This window comes from Myotis brandtii, unplaced genomic scaffold (assembly GCF_000412655.1).
Source record: "Myotis brandtii unplaced genomic scaffold, ASM41265v1 scaffold59, whole genome shotgun sequence".
In the NCBI taxonomy this organism is placed as follows: Eukaryota; Metazoa; Chordata; class Mammalia; order Chiroptera; family Vespertilionidae; genus Myotis; species Myotis brandtii.
This window is the reverse complement of record NW_005370223.1, coordinates 4,483,558-4,505,529: the sequence shown is the minus strand read 5'-3', so window position 1 is coordinate 4,505,529 and position 21,972 is coordinate 4,483,558. Positions and strand designations below refer to the sequence as shown.

Sequence of the window (21,972 nt, the reverse complement as noted above, 5' to 3'; positions counted from 1 at the left end):
TCTCACGCTAGTTGGGCAGATGTGCTTATGTTCCATGAAACGTGGGGGCTGCCTCCGCTGGGACACGAATGCACTGAGTGTGCAGCATCTCCCTGGGCGTGTCTGTGCTGCCCCCATGAGACTTGGGAGCCAGGGAACTGACATGGACTTGCAGCTCATCAGCTTGCTATGCTGCAACCAAGTCCTTTGTGTCTGACCCAGGAATCTTGCATATTCCTCTCGGCCACCTTGTTAATTTGCAAGTAGGGTAAAATCTCAGACTCTTCACAGTTCTCAACACTTACTCTACTCTTCAAGGCCTTACCACAGACACCCCCGTCTCCCCCACACACACACACACACACCTGCCCAGTGCCTATCTGAGTCAGTCTGTGTCAGTGACGCATGCTTTCCATGCAAGTTACAGAAAGAAGCACAATTTTATGGCCATCGAGCTCTTCCCTAAGCCCAGGAAATGTAGGCACTGCCCTGCATAATAAATTGGAATTAGCTCAAAGAAAACCACTGCCTACAGCACTGCAGGAAAGAGAAAAAAAAATTGAGTATTTGTCCTTCAGAAGTAGGTTTACAGTTCTGAACAATTGAAGAGCTTGCTTTCTTCCACTTTAAATTGATGTTAACCCCTTGGGGGTGTCTGGGATGTACCTACTTTTTAAAGCTGTAACCTAATCCTCAGCATCATGTGTCCAGCAAGACTGATGTCACATAAACACAGAAGCAGCAAACTACGGAATTCTGTGAGGAATCACTTTCTGTACTTACTTTGGCCAACTCGTTATCAGGTTCAGCATCCAGCACTTGGCGCAAATCCTCCATCGCGTCCTGGAGCTTGTTTTGATGTTTATATGTAGTGGCACGGCGCAGAAGAGCTGAAATTTTACTAAAATAAGTTGCCTGTTTTAACATATGGCGCTATAGTTAACAATTTTTTGAGTGGAAGAACACAAGTAGCACAGAATGGTTTAGGATGCAATTGTGCAAAGCTTAACGACACCCATTCTCATGTTGTCACACATACAGAAAATGGTACTGAGGTCAACAAGAGGCTGCACCAGGCACCTGTCCCCTCCAACCACCTGGCCCTCTGGCAGCCCCAGGCCCTGCCAGCTCCTCCAGGGGCTGAGAGATTCCGTGCTGTGTGACATAGTGGAGGCTTCTCGTTAAACAATGTTTGCCTCCTTAGAATCACCACTAGCATTATTTCACCATTCTCTGAAAACTTTGAAAATCATGTATTCAAATTTAGGAAGGAAGGAAGGACTGAATGAAGGAAAGAAGGAAGGAGGGGAGGGAGGGAGGGAGGGAGGGAGGACGAACTATGGAAATATAAATCATTTTGCCCCGGCTGGTGGCTCAGTGGATTGAGCATTGTCCCATGCACCAAGAGGTTGCTGGTTTGAATCCTGGTCAGGGCACATCCCGGGTTTGCGGGCTGAATCCCCAGTAAGGGGTGTGCAGGAGGCAGCCGATCAAAGATTCTCTCTCATTATTGATGCTTCTACCTCTCTCTCCCTTTCCCTTTCTCTCTGAAATAAAAATTTAAAAAAAGAGAGAGAGAGAGATGGATGGTAATGACTGCACAAAAAGAGAGAGAGAGAGATGGATGGTAATGATGACTGCACAACAATACCATTGAACTGTATACTTAAAAATGATTAAAATGGTCAATTTTATATGTATTTTACAAAATAAAAAAAATGGAAAGAAAAAACCCATAGTTAAATGCAAGCTTGAGATAGTTCTTTAAAAAACACATATATTTTATTGAATCTTCTGAAATTATCGGCTACTTCAATGCAAAATCAGGGACTTAAATTCCAAGTTAAACTTGAAATTAAAAGTAACTTTATGAAGGTAATGATTCCATAAAGAAATTTGAGTTTATTTGACATATGTTTAGTGTGAACATAATGAGTGTCTACAAAGAGTCTTTAAGGATCCTGCTGTAAATTTAAAAGCACCCTTTGCATATGTTTTACCTTTTACGTTTCCAGGCTCTAACTCCAAGACCTTTTCACAATCCTGAAAAGCACTGTTCCAGTTCTGTAGTTTGAGTTCTGCTTGAGCTCGATTATTATAGGCTGCTACGGTGGGAAGCACGGATATGCTCCTATAAAACAAACGCTCATTGGCAACAAGCAGACCAGTGGTCAATACAAGAAGACAGAGAAACGCAGCTTAAGTTAAAGCAGAGTCGTAGACACAGAGGATGGACTGGTGGTTGCCAGAGAGGAAGGCGTTGGGGGGCTGGGGAAAAAGGTTAGGGCTGTTATAAAAAAGTCACGGGGACTTAAAGCACAGCACAGGGACTATAGGCAATGACATCGCAATAACTATGTGGGGTGTCAGGTGGGTACTGGAAATATTGGGGGGAACACTTTGTAATGTACATGATTGTCTAACCACTATGCTTTATACCTGAAACCAAGACAAAATAATACTGAAACAGAAGTGAATTTATGATAAATACAATATCTTGAGTGAGTCTGACATAGGCCATTTAGCTTATTTATATCCTTTCAATAATCAAATTTAAATGCTACCATTTTTTTTTAAAATAGCAAGTTTAAACCACACAAAAATCTGCTCACCTGGTATAATATTTCACAGCCTCTTCATAATCTCCCGACTTGAAAGCTTCATTTCCTTTCTCCTTTTCACGAGTAGCAAGAAAATCCTTTTCCTTCTCAGTCAGACCTAGAAACAAATGGTACCTGCTTTAAGTAAAAGTATAATTTAATAGAATATTTACAAAATGTTAAATCCAAGAATGCTTATTTTAAGAGAAGCTGAAAATTGTAAATAATTAAAAGAAAAGAAATTATTTCCTAAATTTAGTAATGTTTCTTTTTTCTAATCATTCACAATTTTTGAGGGTTTACATATTTTATGACTGATTTTGTTTCTCTTTAAAGGTACTATACGCCTATGGACTTCAAATGAAAACAAATAAACTGTTCCATCATTTTGTTTTGAAGCAAAAAGAAAATAAATTTGAGGGATTTGAAGGAAAAGGAGGATTTAAAAAAAAAAAGAAATGAAAAACAAATTACAGTAAAAAATGGTTTGTATTAACTTTTGAACAATAATAGATACAGAGGCAGAGCTGCCTCAAACTGATTGTCAAACTGCAGTGGGAAGGCCAGAGAGGGTTGGGGGGCAGAAGGGAGGGGAGTAAGAGATCAACCGAAGGACTTGTATGCATGCATATAAGCATAACTAATGGACATAAGACACTGGGGGGTAAGGGAGGGCAGGGGATTGTCAAGGGCGGGGAAAAAAAGGACACATATGTAATACCCTTTGTAATACTTTAAAAAAAATAAAAATATGACCAATAACTTAGAGAGTAAAAAAAAAAAAAAAAGGTTTGTATTTTTAAGTCTTACTAAAATTTAAGAAGTATAACTGTTAATCATATAAAATTAAATAAAGGATAGATCTGAATTTGTTAGAAGTGGTCAACTTTAGGAGAAAATGCATAAACTTGTCATGAAAATCTGTAGCATTTAAAGAGAAAACCTTTGCCCAACTGGTTTGGCTCAGTGGATAAAGCACTGGCCCATGGACTGAAGGGTCACAGGTTCGATTCCAGTCAAGGGCATGTACTTCGGCTGCAAGCTTGATCCCAGTGTGGGAGGCAACCACTTAAAAAAAGAGAAAATGTCCTCTAGTTTGACAGTTTTTATTATAACTTTAAAAACTTAAAGACTACTAAATTGTTCTGATATTTCCCCAATTACCTGCTGTGTCTAGTCTTGTCTCAATTTTAGACAAATGTGACTTGTTGTTTATTAGAGTTTTTTCTTTGCTATCTTCATCAATTTTTGAACATTCCTTTTCCACATCAAATCTTAAAAGAAAGAATAAAAACAAAAAAAGTACAATACAATACATTAAAATATACTAATGATATTCTTGTATTTGTATCACCATGCCTTTAAACACACATTCCAAAAATGCATAATAGCTTATATTACAAGTTTTCTGTATTCTTTCTTATTAACCATGTAATTTAGTGAGAACTTAAACATTAATCAGATCTAAACTATTTAGATTTTTATAATTAAAATTGTAACACATTTCTCTCAATTTAAATATTTTTTAACTCTTTATTTTTTTATAATATACAAAATAAATCAGTCTCTATAAGGTCTCCACTTTCGTTCCTCGGATATCAGAGTTCTCTCCTGCGAGTTTTCCGTTGATTATTCAGTAAGTTTTTCTGTATTTTAGTTGTAATTCCAGTTTGTTCCTGGGAGCATGTCCCCGCAGCATCCACTTACTCTGCCGCCATTTTTAATCTCTCAATTTAAAATTTTTGTTCTTTTTTATTTTGAATAGGTATAAGGATTATATTATTTATTTGTGGTTGCTCTCATAAACAAAAGGATGCAGGAGATTTTTATTTAATGAAAAACAAGATCAAGAGTGCTTAGACTATATACTCTGAGTACTCTACTGAAGTACCTTGCTATTCTTGATGTTCAGGTTTATAATAATTAAGAACTTATTACAGTATTTTGTGGTAGAGAAGTTTTCAGTGACAAATTTTACATAAAAAATGTAAAACATACTTATCCCACTCTGCATAATCCCTTGGAATATTCTTTTTAGCTGATCTACTTTTAGAATATTTTCCCTAAAAGAATAAAAACATACTTTATGAGACATACTTAATATAAGATTAGCAGGTTTTATTATAAATGCAATGTGAAGAATTGGATTAATAAGAAAACTGAATGAATAAGAAAAATACGTACCCTTTAAGCTATAACAACTCCAGTATTAAAATTATTAATAATATATATCAAGCTTCAAAGGATTTTAAATTTGTAGCTAATTCGCCCAGCAGGTATGGCTCAGTGGCTGAGCGTCAACCTATGGACAGGAGGTCACTGTTGGATTCCAGGTTAGGACACATGCCTGGTTGCAGGCTTCATCCCCAGTAAGGGGTGTGCAGGAAGCAGCTGATCAATGATTCTCTCTAATCATTGATGCTTCTATCTCTCTCTCCCTCTCCATTCCTCTCTGAAATCAATAAAAAAATTTTTTTTAAAAAATTGTAGTTAATCTCAGAGCAATCTATAGGACTTTAAGCATATACATAAAATTTTTAAAAATCACATGTGAAATGATTATTAGTGATTTTCTTATAATAAAAAAGTAATAAACTATCACTCATTCTTTTAAAACCTAGGCATTGGAGAATATTTTGCTGTATTACTCAAAGCTGGTTTGTTTGCAATAACAGACACCCAACTTGGACTAATTGTATTTAAAAAGAATACATTATTGGCTTATGTAACCAAATTGATGAAAGGCAGGGCAGGGATATTGCTGGATGAAAGAGTCATATGATCTCGCTCCAGTTCTCCCTCTCCCCACCCCTTCCTCATCCCTGCTTCTCTCTGCCTACTGATTTTGTTTTCCCTGCTGGCTACTTGCTTTCTCCATGTAGTAGGAAACATGGCCACAAGCAGCCTGGGTTATAACCTCACAGGCCTCCCAATCAGAAAGGAAAAGGACTCTGCTCTCCATCTTTAGAGAAATCCCAGGGAAGGGTTCAGATTGCCTAGCTTGGGTCATGTGCCCATCCCTGACCAAGCACTAGCTTGGTGCTAGTAAGTGGCCCAACCTCGGTCACATGCCCAATGGAAGCACCAGAGGGAGTGGGAGAGAAGCAAACAATAGCCATTATGCTCACAAATCGTTTCTTCAATTATTTCTTAGAAGTTAGTCATAATCTGAAACCATTTTGAGCGGTTTTGTAACATGGTGCATTGGTCACGTGGAGTTAAGCAGACCTTCCAAATATTCATACATTTCATCATACAATAAAAAACCGTATCTGTTAATATCTTCATGGAGCTCATCAGAAAAGTCTGAGTACGGGAAATTGTTTTGTCACAAGCAGGTATTCAAGAGCCACGTAAGAATATGAAATACTCTAGATCAGTGATGGCGAACCTTTTGAGCTCGGCGTGTCAGCATTTTGAAAAACCCTAACTTAACTCTGGTGCTGTGTCACATATAGAAATTTTTTTGATATTTGCAACCATAGTAAAACAAAGATTTATATTTTTGATATTTATTTTATATATTTAAATGCCATTTAACAAAGAAAAATCAACCAAAAAAATGAGTTTGCGTGTCACCTCTGACACGCGTGTCACAGGTTCGCCATCACTGTGTCTACTCTAGATTGTACTTGAAAGCTCAGGTATTATCACTGGCAAAAAGCACTGTCGGTTAAAGTGACAGGCCCACTTAGTTCATTTTCAACACGATGTCTGCCAAAAAACCAAGTCTGAATAATCATAAATTTTTGGAGAAAAATTTATTCCAGAAAAAAATGGCAACTGAAGCTGCCAATTCAATCACACAAGTGCTTTTCTTGAGATAACAATCATTTTTCACTTCACAGTGAAATGCTTTCTGCATACTTCCCATTTTATCACACAGAATATTAAAAACGTGTCGTTTCTCTCTCCCTTCCTTCCACTCTCTAAAAATCAATGGAAAAATATCGTTGGGTGAGGGTTAACAAAAAATAATTAATAAATAAATAAATAAGTCCTTGCCCAGCTGGAGTAGCTCAGTGGTTGAGTGTCGACCTATGAACCAGAAGGTCACCGTTCAATTACTGGTCAGGGCACTTGCCCAGTTGTGGGCTCGATCCCCAGTGCGGGGTATGCGGGAGGCAGCCAATCAATGATCCTCTCTCGTCATTGATGTTTCTATCTCTCTCTCCCTCAACCTTCCTCCTGAAATAAAGTTAAAAAAAAACAACAACAACACAAAAAACTGGTCAGAGTAGAAGAGACTGAACAGCAAAAGAAAAATGAAGAAAGGCAATTAATCTAAGATGCAAGTCTTCAAAAGAAAAGGCGGTTTTATTTTGATTCATCAATTAATGAACAATGGTCTACTCATGAAGGTAATAGCACATGACCAGCTGAAAGAAATCCCTGCTCTCCTAGAACACATCACCGTTTGGCTGCACTGAAAAAACTGAGATAGCTCTCCTCATACACAACCTTCTTCCCCTATCCACCACGCCCCGCACCAAAAGGCCTACTTTGGCAACATGAAGATGGCTGTTTGAACCACGAACTGGAGGCAAATTTTCTTCCTTTGCTGGAAATGTTTCAGTTTCATGAAAATATATTTTACTTTCTTCTTTTTTAATTTCTGTTACCCAATTCTGAGGGGGAAAAAAAGGAGAAAAATGAAGGCAAATATACAATTTTAAGTAATTAACCAAGCATTAGAAAAGACTATATGTCATCAAAATTTCCCATGGATCAGTCAGTTTTTTAGGTGACAGTTTGATCATGCCATTCTCTCTACCTGGAATGTCCTTCCTACTCTTTTTTTATTTGGGGAAAATACACATATCATAAAATTTACCCTACTAATCATTTTTAAGTGTACAGCTCAGTATTATTAAGTAAATTCATATTGTTGTTGGCCTTCCTACTTTTCATTATCTTGCAAGATCTTATTGACCATCTCTCCCAGTAAGCTTTCTCTGAGCTTCCGGGTTGGTTTAAAAATGTTCCTCCTCCATGTATTAGCATAATGGTTTAAAATAATCTATTTAGTGTTCATCCCTTTCACCACACTGTAAATTCCTTGAGGGCAGAGCCTATGTCTTAATCTAATTTTTGTGATTCCAGAACATAGCACAGTCTCTGGCATATAACAGGTTCACAAAAATGTTCATTAAACTGAATTGTCACCTGGCTGGCATGGCTCACTGGTTGAGTATTGACCCAGAAACCTGGAGGTCACGGATTGATTCCGGTCAGGGCACAAGCCCAGGTTGCAGGCTTGATCCCCAGTGGGGTGTGCAGGAGGCAGCCAATCAATGATTCTCTCTTATCATTGATGTTTCTATCTCTCTCCTTCCTCTCTGAAATCAATAAAATATATTAAAAGAAAAAAAATAAAATAAATTGTCACTGGTGCCAGGAAAAAACTGAGTAGGATATTTCTTTATTATCTGTGAAATTCTATTATTTATTTTTCATCAAATATATAGTGAGGGTGTAATATTTGCTAGACATCCTTAAAATAGGCACTGGGATATAGAAATAAACTCTGTTACCTGTCCTATTTGTATAGAAGGCAGGGAGGATGGAGGGGGCAAACAGGAGAAGCAGCAGGAGAATAAAAACACAGTAAGGGAAGAAAGGGAAGAAAGAGAGAGGAGGAATTGCAGAAGAGAGAAAGGAGTGAGAGAGAATGGGGAATGCAGGAGAAGTGGCAAGGAAGACATGAAAGAAAGGGGGATGAGAAGGAGACTAACTAAAAAAGTGACCTGAAAGAATACACAGTTAGGGTAAAAGCAGGCTCTGCAACTAAAATCAAAAGGTTTTGCCCTGGCGATGTGGCTCCGTTGGTTGGGTGTCACCCTATGCACCGAAAGGTTTCGGGTTTGAGGCATGCAAGAGGTAGCTGATCAATGTTATGCTCTCACATCAATGTTTCTCCCTCTCTCTCTCTCCCTATGCCTTCCTCTTTCTCTAAAAATCAATGAACTATTTTTAAAAAACGAGGTTTTATCCCCCCAAAATAAAGTCAAAGAACTCTAAACATTAACCACTGTGGTAGCTATATTAATAACCAGATTTTCAAATTCAAGTCAATAAAATGGTAAAGTGAGAAAGCTGATGAAAGTTTTTAAAAACATAGCATTCTGAACCCAGCCAGCATGGCTCAGTGGTTGAGGGTTGACCTATGGCCCAGGAGGTCAGGGTTCGATTCCCAGTCAAGGCACATGCCCAGGTTGGGGGGCTTGATTCCCAGTGGGGGGCATGCAGGAGTCAACTGGGCTATGATTATCTCTCATCATCAATGTTTCTATTTCTCTCTCTCCTCCTCCTCCCTTCCACTATGAAATCAATAAAAATATATTTTTTAAAAAAGCCTTTGGCTGACAAAAAAGAAACCTAGAATTTTGGATAAGTGAAGTAGACATATATACAACATGACAATGTCACAAAAACCGGTGTTGATCTATACCTTTATATCGCCATCGATTTTTTCCCATTCTCTCGCTGTGAAACTGGATTCTGTCGCTGCAGGTTTGTCTTTCCTCAAAGCTCTACTTTGAGGAGCCAATCCTTGAAGGCGCTTTTCACAAAACTCTATAAGTTCAGGATAATATCCTTCCTCTCCAGACCTTAAAAAATAGTACAGAATTTTAGAGGTACCGCCTTGTTCAGAGATCAGCTAGACCAGCGGTTTGCAGGCTGGGTTCCACGGAGCCCAGGAGCTCTGCGGAGATCTCAGGACTGCCCCGCAGGCGGTGGCATGTGGGGCTGCCACTCCCACACACCTTCCTCAACCAGTGCAACCTCCGTTATTATCTGTTCATCCGTGCAGGGGTGCAACGGAAGAAAAGAAGGCGCTCCAAAGACACACATTTCCATCACACACTTTACAAGGTGAATGAATAACATTTCCTCTCCTCTTTAACACACATAGGTTCCTTTTGTACATAAGGTAATTTTAAATGTAAAATTGGAGATTAAATATTAGAGGCAGGCAGAAAGTGAGACTCTGGACTTCCTTTCCAAGGAGGAGCTCCTAGCTTATTTCCCCCCCACCCCCCACCCACTCCCCCCAAAGGGATGGGAAGAAAATGGCAGAGGAACAGTTTAGAACAACAGGACTCTAAACACAACCAGGAAACAGATTTCCTCTCTTAGAGGGTTAAATGGAGACATCTGTTCTAGTTTGTCTTTATTATTATTATTATTATTATTAAAAAGAAAATCAATTTTTGCCCTTCTCCTGTAAGTCTGTTCACTTTTACATTTTTAGAAAAATAGAAATATATTCCATCTTCAAGTAAAATTTAAAAACCATCATTCCAAGTCAATGCAATATAATTTCATGAAGCTATTCAAAGAATTTCTTAGAACCAACATTATTACTATGGCTTTCAAACACTTTCATCCCATAAACTTCTCATTTTGTTGATCAGTCCTTGGTCAAATATACATGAATATGTTCTTATAGTGCTGAGAAAAACAAAAGGGAAAGCAATGACGTGACTCCTATTTCCATTTCAGAAATGATGAGGTTGTTACATCAACTCTGGCCGGGGACAAGCAGGGCTGCCTAGGGAGGACATGACACCAAAGGTAACGAGAGAGAAAAAGCGAAGGACGCAGTGGTAAGATGAAGGGTCCGGGGGAGAAAAGAGAGCCACCGCAGAGATGCCACCATAGGGAGGCCACACTCCACACGTGCTTCTGCAACATCAGGCTACTCCCCAGGAGAAACCCCCCCAAGAAACCTGAAATATGTGGCACGGGACAGTGTTTCTTGAAGTGGGTTCCCTTGATCACCTGCATGTCAATTAGCCAGGCACTTGTTAAAAACACAGATTCCAAACAAAACAAATAAAAAATACACACAGATTCCTGGGCCCCACCCCAGATTTCCCGAAGTAGAATTTCTGGGAATGGGACTCTCAAATTTGCATTTTTAACAACCACATGTATATGAAAGTTTAAGAATCACCACCGTGGGGTTCTTAACCAGAGAAGGGCCCGGTTCCCTGCCTCCTGTTCCGGCCTCCGGGCTGGCTTCCCCGCCATCCTCCAAGTGACCAGCTCACAGAGTCACCAGATGGCATGAAGCGGGAGAGGCCAAATAACCTTATCAGCGTAGGCTGGTGAGCTACCCTACATCCTCCTGGCGACTCTCACAGTTACCTTTTCCTAGACAATGTGAAGGAAGCAAGAAAAAGGCCCTCTTTAAATTAGCCTACGGTGCACGGAGGAAGTACACCCAGCCAGACCACTGCAAACTAACAACAGGATCAAAACCACTATTGTGGAACCTAATATGGGGAAAAAAAACAAACAATAGCGATACTTGAAAATGTCTTCCAACGTTTCTAATGCAGCCTCAGCTTTTAGAAGGCAAGAACAATATAATTAAAACTGACAAATCGAAACCTGAAATGATTTTTAAATGCTTACCTAAGCACACAAAGAATTTTTTCCAAATGTTTAACGTCTGAACATTTTTCAATGTACTTGAAATCCAAATGTTCAACGGGAATTTTGAATGTTTTTGTGGTTCCAAAGCCCAACAATGATGGGCAATCTTTGGCAGTCATGGCTGAAATATAGTACAGGAAAACAGTTATGAATCATATATATATATATATATATATATATATATAATCACTCAATTTGGATAGCAGTAACCATCTAGGTGCTTCTTTAATAATTATGTTTTATTTCTAGAGAAAAGGAGGAAGGCTACTGATTTTAAATTCTCTTTCCCTGATAATGACAGCTAACATTCATGGAGCTAAATTACTATGTACCATATATGGATTATCTCCACTTACGTAATGCTGAAATTCAATGACTAAGCAGGTTTTGGTGCTATATAAAAGGTAAAAAAAATACTTTCCTCTATCCAGTTAAGTTCAGTAACTGAGGCCCTGTGAATTAAATTGATAGAACACACATTAACAGAAGGAAACATTTATTTTATATGCACAGGGGGGCTTCACAAAAAAGTGAAAACCCAAAGAATCTGTTTAGCGTGGGAGCCTATATACCATTTTAAAAAAGGGTGATGAATTGTGGAGAAGTAATTAAACAAAGGAGAAGGGGTTTTAGCTTCCAGGAGAAAGTAAATATATGGGAGAAACTAATGAAAGGGTGACCTTTCAAGGCGCTCTCTACTCCCAGCACCTGGAAAACAAAGTGGGGCACAGCTTAGCCCTGCTAAGGGACACCCAGAGGCCCTCTGGGCCCCATGCACCTGGGCCCCCACTTTCACCCACTGGAACCAGGAGGTCAGGGTTCGATTTCTGGTCGGGGCTCATGCCCAGGTTGCAAGCTCGATCCCCAATGGGGGGTGTGCAGGAGGCAGCCGATCAATTATTCTCTTTCATCATTGATGTTTCTCTCTATCCCTCTCCCTTCATCTCTAAAAGCAATACTTTTAAAAAATTATTGCCCTAAAGTATATTGGGTGATAAATTTAAAAATAAGCAACAGCAATGGGCCTAATTCATTTGAAGTATTTCCTTCAGCATGCCTGCCCTCTGGGAGTCTAGTCATATATCGGACCTCTGCAGAAGAGGATGCTCTGTCAGCTTCACCTCCATCTTCCTGCTGGCTTTAACTTAGGAATAGAATACAGATAACAGTTTGTCAGCATTTGGATGAGATACGGCTGAGAAATGAGATTATGGCTTTTGCACCATACCGGAAGGGTCCAGTATGATGAATGGCTCTCATCACAACATAACTTTAAGGGTGGAAGTTACAGGAAAGCAACATAAAGAATTTTTAAATTATTGATGTTGCCCAGCATAGAATGGTTTGTCTTAGGATAATTTACCAAAGAGCTGGAGGATCTTTGATGGGAGAGGCTTAAACATCTAATAGGATTAAAATAAATTACCTTAAATGGAAGGTATCTTGCAACCCCTGAGAGTTTATTATTTGAATAAAATATAGTGAGAAACATCTGAAATGATAAGACATCTCTTACCTAATCAAATAAATTTCATTCTGAACAGTTTTAACATTTCTGAGAATTCTTTTTGAAAACTACCACTGTTGGTAGGATACACATTCTTAAGATCACAAAATATTCTCAAGTTCTAAAATACAACTTGTACAAGACTTTATTTGCTCTCTTTAAAAAAAAATTTTTTTTTAATACTTATTTCAGAGAAGGGAGAGGGAGTGATAGAAACCTCAATGATGTTCGGCTGGCTCCTGCACTCCCTCTACTGGGGGCCGAGCCCGCAACCTGGCATGTGCCCTGACCTCCTGGTTCATAGGTCTGAGCTGAGCCACTGAGCCACACCGGCGGGCTTATTTGCTCTCTTTAAAACTCTTCCACACCTGTTTGAATTTTTGTTGCAGATTAGGAAAACCTTAATTTTTTCTCCATCATCCTGATCCACATCCACTTCCTGTGTTTCCTACTCAGCTTATCGTAATACCTCCAGTGGAACCTGCGATGAACTAGTAACACGAAAACCTGTTTTCTTCCCCCTTAAGCATCCTTTCGAGCATCCACGGGGCCGAGCGCCCTCTGCTGCCTGAGGCCGAAAGGAAATGACAACCTCCAGCCATAGCAACGGTTTCTATGTACAACGCAGCTCGAGAGGGCGGAGGGACTGGCCGCGATCCGATCCGCAAGCTCTTACCGCCAACTGGCAACGGTCAGGGGGCACTTTAGGACCCTATGAACTTGCTCCCACTCCCAGGCTTTGGTCACCAGGAACCCCCGTGCTGCGACCCCGCCCCAACATCCGACTAGGAAGGATGTTCAAGCCACAACGCGCCCCTCACTCTCTAGCCCACAGTGCATTTGCCCCTCCGCGTCCGCCTTTCGCCCCGGCGCAGAGGAAGGACTGCGATGGGGATACGAGATTTACTCCTGGAGGGCAGGTACTCACCTGGTTCTCAGAACCCCGCGCCCAGCAAACCTGACCCGCTGCGCCGCGGTTGCAGGGAGGGGCGTGTCGCAACGCCTGAGCATCAAGTGCAACGGGCTGATCGCCAGGGGCGGGGACTAGCCCTCTGCCGGGTGATTGGCTAGTCCCCGACCCCGCTCGCTGATTGGCGTTACGGAAGCCAGCTTCACCAGGAAAGAGGACCATTGGGAGGGTGGGGGTGTGAGTTCCCCTTCCTCTCCTTTTCAATTCTTTTCGGATCGAGTTAAAATATTGCTCCTTTGGATTGTTGTGCTACCTGCAAGGTAAATTGGTATCTACTCCTACTGAATTACAGAAACATAATTAAACGTTCAGGATGTCTACACTGCAACCTAGACTTACTTCCTCCCCTTTATACAGAAGAGTAAATGACAAGATTCCCTCTTTCTTTTCATGCATTTAACATTTTCTGAGGGCTGGTTATGAGTCAGACACTGTACTAGGCGCTAGCTACAAAAGTGAAGAAGATATACAATTCAGATAAATAAAACAGTAATTTTTATTTATGGGGAATTCTTTTTTATAATTTGTGGGGAATTCTTTTTGTTTTATAATTTCAGCTCTTTCACTCATAATTTTTTTTCTGGTTATAATTATGTACATATATATTTATACTGAATGAACAAGCAGGATAAAAAGCAACCTGAAGGCAAAAAGACTACAGAGGCAATGAAAATGACCAGTATGGTTTTCATTGAGAGAAGACAATGCATTCAAGAAACAAGGAGATACATAATTCAAGAAAATGTCCCCAAATTGAAGAGTTTGGGTTTCCAGATTGAAAGTACCCAAGTGAGCAAAACAGTGGAAGAAAACCATACAAATGCACATACTGTAAAATTTCAGGACACTGGCAAAAATTCTTAACAGAGAGAAAATGGGTCACATACGAAGGATTAAGAACAAGCATGGTTTGGGACTTCTCAACAATACTGGAAGCTTTTCAGGACACTGGCAAAAATTCTTAACAGAGAGAAAAGGTCACATACAAAGGATTAAGAACAAGCATGGTTTGGGACTTCTCAATACTGGAAGCCAGAAGACAACAAAACAATCCTTCAAAATTCGATGCTGGCGAAGAGCACCAGAAAAGTTCATTTCAGGCCGAGAGAAAAGCCTGGGGAAAAGGACAGGCAAGAAAGAAAAAAGGCCTCTCTCTTACCTGCTTAAGGAACTGCAAACATCTTAGACCCAAAGAGTGAGAGGTGGGCTGAAGTGGCGGCAGAGGTAAGAGTCAGATTATCAAGGACTAAGCACAGTATTCCAAATCATTTTTTATTTTAGCAAAATGAGGAGCCACTGAGGATTTCCAGCAGGACGGTATCATAAAATTCGTATTCTTGAAAGAGCAATGTGAAGAGCCTGGAGGACAGCAAAACCAGTAGCTGGGAGAGACTAATCCTAAGGCCAATAACAATTGTGTATGGAAAACGTTAATATTACAGTAAGGATAATAATAATTAACAGAAGAGCCTGGAGGACAGCAAAACCAGTAGCTGGGAGACTAATCCTAAGGCCAATAACAATCGTGGTGGAAAACGTTAATATTACAGTAATGGTAATAATAATTAACGTGGGCTATTATTAGGCTGAGTTTTTATGGATTCTTTTATCTTGCAGGTAGGTGCTATAATGTCAGGCCTATCATACAAACAAGGAAAGTGAACCCTGTAAGATCATACTGCCAGCTAACAAGGGATATTTATTATTCCTTAGGATTGGTCATTTCTGATTCCACATATTTTTGAATTTGTCATACCTTAAATCTCTGAAAATAGCTTCAGAGTCTCAAAGTACTGTACTGATGACCATCATTAACTCTTCCACTTTGACAATAACGCTGAAGTTAAAAGAAATAAATTAACTGGCCAGTCACTGAGTAGCAGGACTGGATGTGAACCAATTTCCATGCCTTTCTCATGGACATGCTTATCTAAGTAAGCAGCTTAGTAGGGAACAAGTGATGTGTGAACTTCAAGCCCAGATTTTTATATTTACAGAGCACTATTCAAAAGAATTTTTTTAAGCAATTTTATATTTATTGTATCATTTTTTTTCCTTAAAACTGTCCAGATAGGCAAGAGGTAAAATCACTTCCATTTTATAGATGAAGACACAAAGAGGGAAGTAACGGACTGAAATGGTGAGTTCCCGTGGTAATACTTTCTCCATTAAACATCTGTCTAGTTAACAAATAACAATATTCAATTAAATTACTGATAGGAAAGGGATCTATGATGGAATCAGAGCAGTTAAGAGCAACATTATCCAATGAGTTGGGGTTTTCCATAAAGAGATATCTTATTTGTTGGGACTCTCTTGTCTAAAAAAGACAAGGTCAAGAAGGAATATAGCACAATTACCAAATTATGAAAGCCATGGGGAAAGGAAAACCCGGATCAAGGAAGAACTCTTTAAAAATATGAGCATGGTGGTACTTTGTATAGTACATAATAAATTTTATAGAACTTGGAATATTTCAGACCTTCAAATGAATGTTAGGGAAACCAATGTGATGTTCCATAATGATCATAATTTTGGAACACATGGAGTATCAAACTATCGATATCCCTAAAATCAAGACAAAAGTTTTAAACATTTATCCAGTAATTCAGTGTAAACCAACCCCTATTTTTTTATATCGTGAAAGCAGATTTTTTTACTTTAATGAATGATTACACCTGCCTTAATAGTCTTCATCTGTATGTATGTGGGGTTGCTTTTCCCTTACAGAAAGCAACCATTGGTTTCTTCTCCCTTGCCCAGGATTTAAAAACCAGTCAAGCATTACATAGAAATACAGAAAGGCCTACTTCAAGTAACAAATGAAAAATGTCACTCCACATGATGTATGTACACTGAGAGTAAGTGTACTGTTATACTCCACACAAAATGATGCTGGAGATCTTACTAACAATTGATAATATAAAACAGTGGTTTCCAAGGAACGAACTTAATCACACCTAGAGAGCCCTAGAAAGCTTTATTTTTAACAAGGGTCCCAATGACTCTCCGTTTTGATTAAAAGTGTGGTTTGGCGAAGCACTTTTAACCTTTTTCATGTCAGATGAAATATACAACAAAATTAAATTACACACACACAAAATTAAATTACAAATCATGGAACTGAACAAAAAAAATTCTTTATAATAGATACCTAAATACAATATGGTTTTAAAAATGAAATCGTGTATATACTAGATAGTTGTATTTTCATAAAGATAAGTATACTCATCAAAAACTATACAACAATAACAGCAAATCCAAATGCAAACAAAGATATTCTTCTGAATTCCGTTTCATCGAGCATCAAAAACCACCACTGTAGAAAACTGAGTTAAGGACAAAAAGAGTAAGTTATATAAAAGACTTTAATACTTCCAAGTCACTTTCTCTTTACAATGTGCTAGTTTGTAATTTAATCTAAAAGCCCAAAAGTATAGAATTCATCATTATGACTCTTTTTAATAGCTGTCTTTCCATGATACAAAAGACCAATGCACCAAAAAAACACTGAAGCAGTCCAGCCCATGTGGCTCCATGGTTGAGCATTGACCCACCCATGAACCAAGAGGTCATCAGTTCGATTCCCGGTCAGGGCACATGCCCCAGTTTTGGGCTTGATCTCCAGTGGGGGTCATGCAGGAGGCAGCCAATCGATGTTTCTCTCTCTTCAATGTTTCTATCTCTCTATCCCTCTCCCTTCCTCTCTCTAAAATCAATAAAAACATATTTTTACTACACAACAATTTCCTCTCAGTCTTTCAACTAATTTGGAAGGCTCACTTTTTCCATGTGGTAGCATACATAATATTTGTATTTCTCCTATAATTTAGTTTATCCATAAACTCAAGCTCACATGAGTATTTAGTTAAACACAGAATCCCTGAAAATTAGACTTATGAGAACCAAAATCAACTAGTATTAAGATTATATAATATGTGACTATACAATGGCATACTGGTCCGTGAAAATGCTGACTGTATCTTTTTTTGGGTAAGTAATCCAAAAGTTATTACCATTTTTACCAGAAATTAGTCTTTCAGTATCAACCCAAGCATTATTCTTAATTTCCTCCTACCTCTTATTTAGAAAGCATAGTTAAAAGGATACATCTTTTAGTCCTTTTCTTGTACATTATTCTGTATCCACATTCTCTGCATCTGATTGGATCCCTGGATTTTATTTCATTTTCTGCATGACATTCTAGAAAAGTAAACACATTAATTCAGTACCTAAAAGGAAAACATTACGGACAAGCAAATATTAACAATATTTTTCACCCAAATCACTAAAATATACTCAATCTCAAGGTTATGTTGTTATTACCAATTTTTTTTTTTAATCCTCACCTGAGGGTATTTTTCCACTGATTTTTAGAGAGACTGGAAGGGAGAGAGAAGGGGGAGAGGGAGGGGGGGGAGAGAGGGAGAGAGGGAGAGAGAGAGAGAGAGAGAGAGAGAGATGGATGCTCTGGGAATCCAACCCTAAGACCCTTTGATGCCCAGGCCGACGCTCTAACCATTGGCCACCAGCCAAGGCTTATTACCAATATATTAAGGGGGGAAGAAGAGTTTGGGCAAGCACTTTTTCTGGGAGGGACAATGAAATCTTGAGAGGATTTTCATGGTGTCTAAAGTTTCTGCTGTATAATTTTAAAGGCGAGTGACTCATTTAAGCCAAAGAGAAAAGAATAATTTTTAAAAAGTGAAGTAAAATCGTCTTGCTTCATGTAAGTGCTACTCTTACCTCCACAGATATATATCATTGGCTGCTGCTTGGGGGGTTGGACGTCCTTCTGGGTGTCCATTGTTAACCCCTGAAATCAGATTCAATACTGAGCATCACACACCCAACCAGCCCTCGTTCTTCTCAGAGAAGGCTGAAAAGGTCCCCATTCCTAATCTGTACTTTCCCAAATACCATGCATAGGTCTAAAGGATGAAATAAAACAACAACAAAAAAAACAACACCCCACAACGTATTGTGCACTTATCCACAAACCGGGCACAGTAATAAACGCTTCGCATATGCTATCTCACTTACACCTGTTACTTTACGATCATCTTTACAACAGTCCCGCGAGGTATTACTCTTATTCCGCCCTGAAGGAACCCAGGCTTAGAGAAGCTAATACGCGCAGGATCAGGAGGAGGCAAACGAGTTCAGAACTGACTGCAAAGCTCGCATTCTCACTCAGCACAAGGAAAAGTCCCATTTCTCCAAACTTTAGCAAAGGACAGCCAAAAAATGACCTCTCTCCACGGGATCGTGCGCCCCGGAGATAAGGGAAGGCGAATAAAACAACCCCCAATGGCTAAGCCCCTAAACTAAAGAAACCAGGCAAAGGACTAACAGCATCGGCTCTGTCCCCAGCCTCGCCCAACCCCAACCCCACACCCGGCCTTTAAACCTCGGGCGCCTTTCCGGTTTGGGCCCAGAGACACCCCAAATCCCAACTAGGCGAGCCCCCTACTCACTCAGCACCAACGTGCTCCTCCCGCTGCGATTCCAAACCGACTGCGCAGCACCTCGGCTTGCGCACCTCACTTCCGGCGCCAGCTTGTGACGCAACGGAGTCCCCGCCCCTTTTCCCCTTCAGTCCCAGGGCGAGGTCGAGGTGCCGGATTGAGCCTTGGCGGTGCAGCCGATCAGCGGTTCTCAACCTGTGGGTCGCGACCCCTTTAGCGGTCGAACGACCCTTTCACAGGGGTCGCCTAAGACCATCCTGCATATCAGATATTTACATTATGATTCATAACAGTAGCAACATTACAGTTAGGAAGTAACAACGAAAATAATTTTATGGTTGGGTCACAACATGAGGAACTGTATTTAAAGAGCCAGAAGGTTGAGAACCACTGGCCGAGGTTTTTGCACGTTGGACTGTGGGCAGACTTTCCTGCTGCTCCCTCGGCTATTTTCATTTTTCAGGAAAGCAAAGCATTTTTTAACAGTTCCCCAAGTTTCATGAGGTTTGCGTTTCTGATTAAATAAGTCGGTAGAAAGTATCACTTCTACAGGTGGGCAGAGGGGGTGGGAGAGAAACCGTGAAAAGGATGTTCTGCCCGAGCTGGTTTGGCTCAGTGGGTAGAGCGTCGGCCTGCGGACTGAAAGGTCCGGGGTTCGAGCCTGGTCCAGGGCGCATGCCCGGGTTGTGGGCTCGATCCCCAGGAGGGGGCATGCAGGAGGCAGCCCATCAACGATTCTCGCTCGCCCTCTCTAAAAATCAATAAAAATATACTTAAAAAAAAATGAAACACAATAACTAGATAACATGGTGTTTTAGAAGGTGATAAACTGCTCAGACAAAATTCAGAGAAGAATTACAAATGCTGGGCAGAGAAGGGCATGTGGCTGTAATAGAGATGTGTTTGAAGAGCTATGCTCTCTTAAAGAATGTGTAATTCAGGAATCCTTAAGTCCTACAGGTATCTCAGCAACCTCATACTGAATTCATCTTAATTTCTCAAAAACCTATACTCTTCAGTCACTCCATGTCCCCCTGTGCAGTGGTTCTGCCAATCTATATATATAAAAGGCTAATATGCAAAGTGTCCCCTCGGGAGTTTGACCAGGAGACCGGGAGTTTGATCACTCGCTATGACGTGCACTGGCCACCAGGGGGCGGCATGGAACGAAGGAAGGGCCCCGGCCAACAGCCAGAAGGCCCCGAACGGCCCTGATTGCTGGCCAGGCCTAGGGACCCTACCCATGCACGAATTTCGTGCACCAGGCCTCTAGTGTAACATGTGAGTCCAGGTTCTTCTCCACCCCCACTATCTTCCAGAGTAATGCAGTAGCTCACCTCCCTTCCTTCTGCCCTCCATGCTGCCACCAGAGTCTTTCTAAAATGCACTGCATTGCCTAGAAGATAACCTGCAGACACTGAAGTTAATATGCGCGGACAACTCTCCATGCCTTGGCTTCTTACCCTTCTCAAGAATTTTTTTCGCCTTTGCCTCAAAGAAATCTTTGTTTCCAGCTATAACAAATGTAATTTCTCTAATGCGCCCAACTGTTTCAGTTTTCCAGATCTTGCACATTTTTTGTTTTTTTTAAGTCCTCACTGGAGGATATGGCGTGTGTGTGTGTGTGTGTGTGCGCGCGCACGCGCGCGTGTTTGGTAGAGAAAATAAGGGAGAGAGATAGACAGACACAGAAACAGAGACATGTGAGAGAGAAACATGGATCACCTATCCCCAACCTGACCAGATATCAAAAGCCTTTTCCTGTGTGGGATGACACTCCAACTGAACCACCCAGCCAGAGCCTTCACGTTTTGCTTTGTGTTTGAAATCCCATGTTAACTGCTCTTTGTTGTTGTTGTTAACCCTCACCCAAGGATATTTTTCCATTGATTTTGAGAGAGAATGGAAGGGAGGAGGTAGGGGGGATAGGTGAGAGAGAGAGAGAGAGAGAGAGAGAGAGAGAGAGAGAAACATCAATGTGAGAGACACATCAGTTGCCTCCGGTGGACCCCAACTGTGGACAAGACCCGCAACTTAGGTATGTGCCCTGACGGGAATTGAACCCACGATGTTCAGGTGCACAGGATGCTGCTCCAACCCACTGAACCACACCAGCCAGGGCTTACATGCCTTTTGAATTGTCGCTTGTCCTTCAAAATCCACCTCACTTTATGAAGTTAGCTCTGCCCCCTCACCCCTCTTTCTTTGGGCCACTGCTGTTCCTCTCTTATAGCACTTATACCAGTGAGCCCCTTAGGGGCAGTAACTGTGCCTTACTGCTCTTTGGATTTCCAGTACCCAGACCAGTAATTGGCACATCGTTGGAGCTTGATAATTGTTAGTGAATTTGATTTTATGTCCTTTTGGATGACTAAGGGGCAACAGATGGAGAAATGTCCAGTCGGAGTAGAGTGGTGGCAGCTGCGACTGGCTTAAAAGTAATGACTGAAGCTTTGAAGGAGAGCTATGTTAGCACAGAATGATACAAGTAAGGAAAAGGCTGAGGTAGGGAATTCCATTTTAGGGAATAGGCAGAGAAAAAGAAGACAGAAAAAAGGAGACCAGGGAGCAGGATGAAGCCTGGTTTATAAAACGTGCCTAGTAAATAAGATAAAACATCCGCTTTTAGATGCCTAAAAACCAAGCACAATCCCTGTCTAGAAATATGTACTGTAACCAAGTTAGACCTTTTAGACAATAGACTGCGCATATCTGTAGTTCTAACCTAAAAGAGGTCATTCTGTTTGTCACCTGCTTTTCGGACTTATCTCTGGAAACATTTTCCAGTAAATATTCCCCTACATTGTTTTTAATGGCATCCACTATAGGACCTAGTATCCTCTCTCTATAAAGCTCCCCAAAGTGAGAATGAGGAGAGGAAGAGCCTATCAGATTGGGAAGCCCTCGTGAGGCTTTGGGTGGGGAGGAAGGGTAGGCAGGAGAGGACGAGACACCCCCCCCACGCCCCCCGGGGCGAAGGCTGGGGCGGGGCCTGCGGGGCGC

General features: G+C 40.6%; 2 protein-coding genes across 2 annotated transcripts in view; both read right to left on the bottom strand.

The window, feature by feature from the left end:
- Window positions 1-13,506, bottom strand: part of SPAG1 (sperm associated antigen 1) — a 52,430-nt gene extending 38,924 nt beyond the window's left edge. Inside the window, exons 1-9 of the mRNA XM_014550201.1 lie at window positions 13,460-13,506; window positions 11,004-11,145; window positions 9,031-9,190; window positions 7,082-7,207; window positions 4,578-4,642; window positions 3,744-3,853; window positions 2,592-2,697; window positions 1,980-2,110; window positions 763-869 (exon numbers count right to left, since the gene is read on the bottom strand). Of these exons, the coding sequence (XP_014405687.1) occupies window positions 763-869; window positions 1,980-2,110; window positions 2,592-2,697; window positions 3,744-3,853; window positions 4,578-4,642; window positions 7,082-7,207; window positions 9,031-9,190; window positions 11,004-11,143 (945 nt within the window). The 5' untranslated portion in view covers window positions 11,144-11,145; window positions 13,460-13,506. The remainder of the gene's footprint in view (window positions 1-762; window positions 870-1,979; window positions 2,111-2,591; window positions 2,698-3,743; window positions 3,854-4,577; window positions 4,643-7,081; window positions 7,208-9,030; window positions 9,191-11,003; window positions 11,146-13,459) is intronic.
- A 3,121-nt stretch (window positions 13,507-16,627) lies between these two features.
- POLR2K (polymerase (RNA) II (DNA directed) polypeptide K, 7.0kDa) lies at window positions 16,628-19,062 on the bottom strand. The gene is made up of 4 exons (XM_005879270.2): window positions 18,979-19,062; window positions 18,248-18,317; window positions 17,612-17,704; window positions 16,628-16,820 (listed from the first exon to the last, which is right to left on the bottom strand). Exons 2-4 carry the CDS (start codon window positions 18,306-18,308, stop codon window positions 16,798-16,800), a joined length of 177 nt encoding a protein of 58 aa, XP_005879332.1. The 5' UTR covers window positions 18,309-18,317; window positions 18,979-19,062; the 3' UTR covers window positions 16,628-16,797.
- Between the last annotated feature and the right edge of the window lie 2,910 nt (window positions 19,063-21,972).

Coding starts and splice junctions, on each gene's coding strand:
- POLR2K (XM_005879270.2), bottom strand. CDS start 18,308: ATGGACACCCAGAAGGACGTCCAACCCCCCAAGCAGCAGCCAATGATA. Junction 17,705..18,247: donor AATGATATATATCTGTGGAG/GTAAGAGTAGCA, acceptor TTACTTTTCTAG/AATGTCATGCAGAAAATGAA. Junction 16,821..17,611: donor CAAGAAAAGGACTAAAAGAT/GTATCCTTTTAA, acceptor AGTTTTCTACAG/TGGTGGTTTTTGATGCTCGA.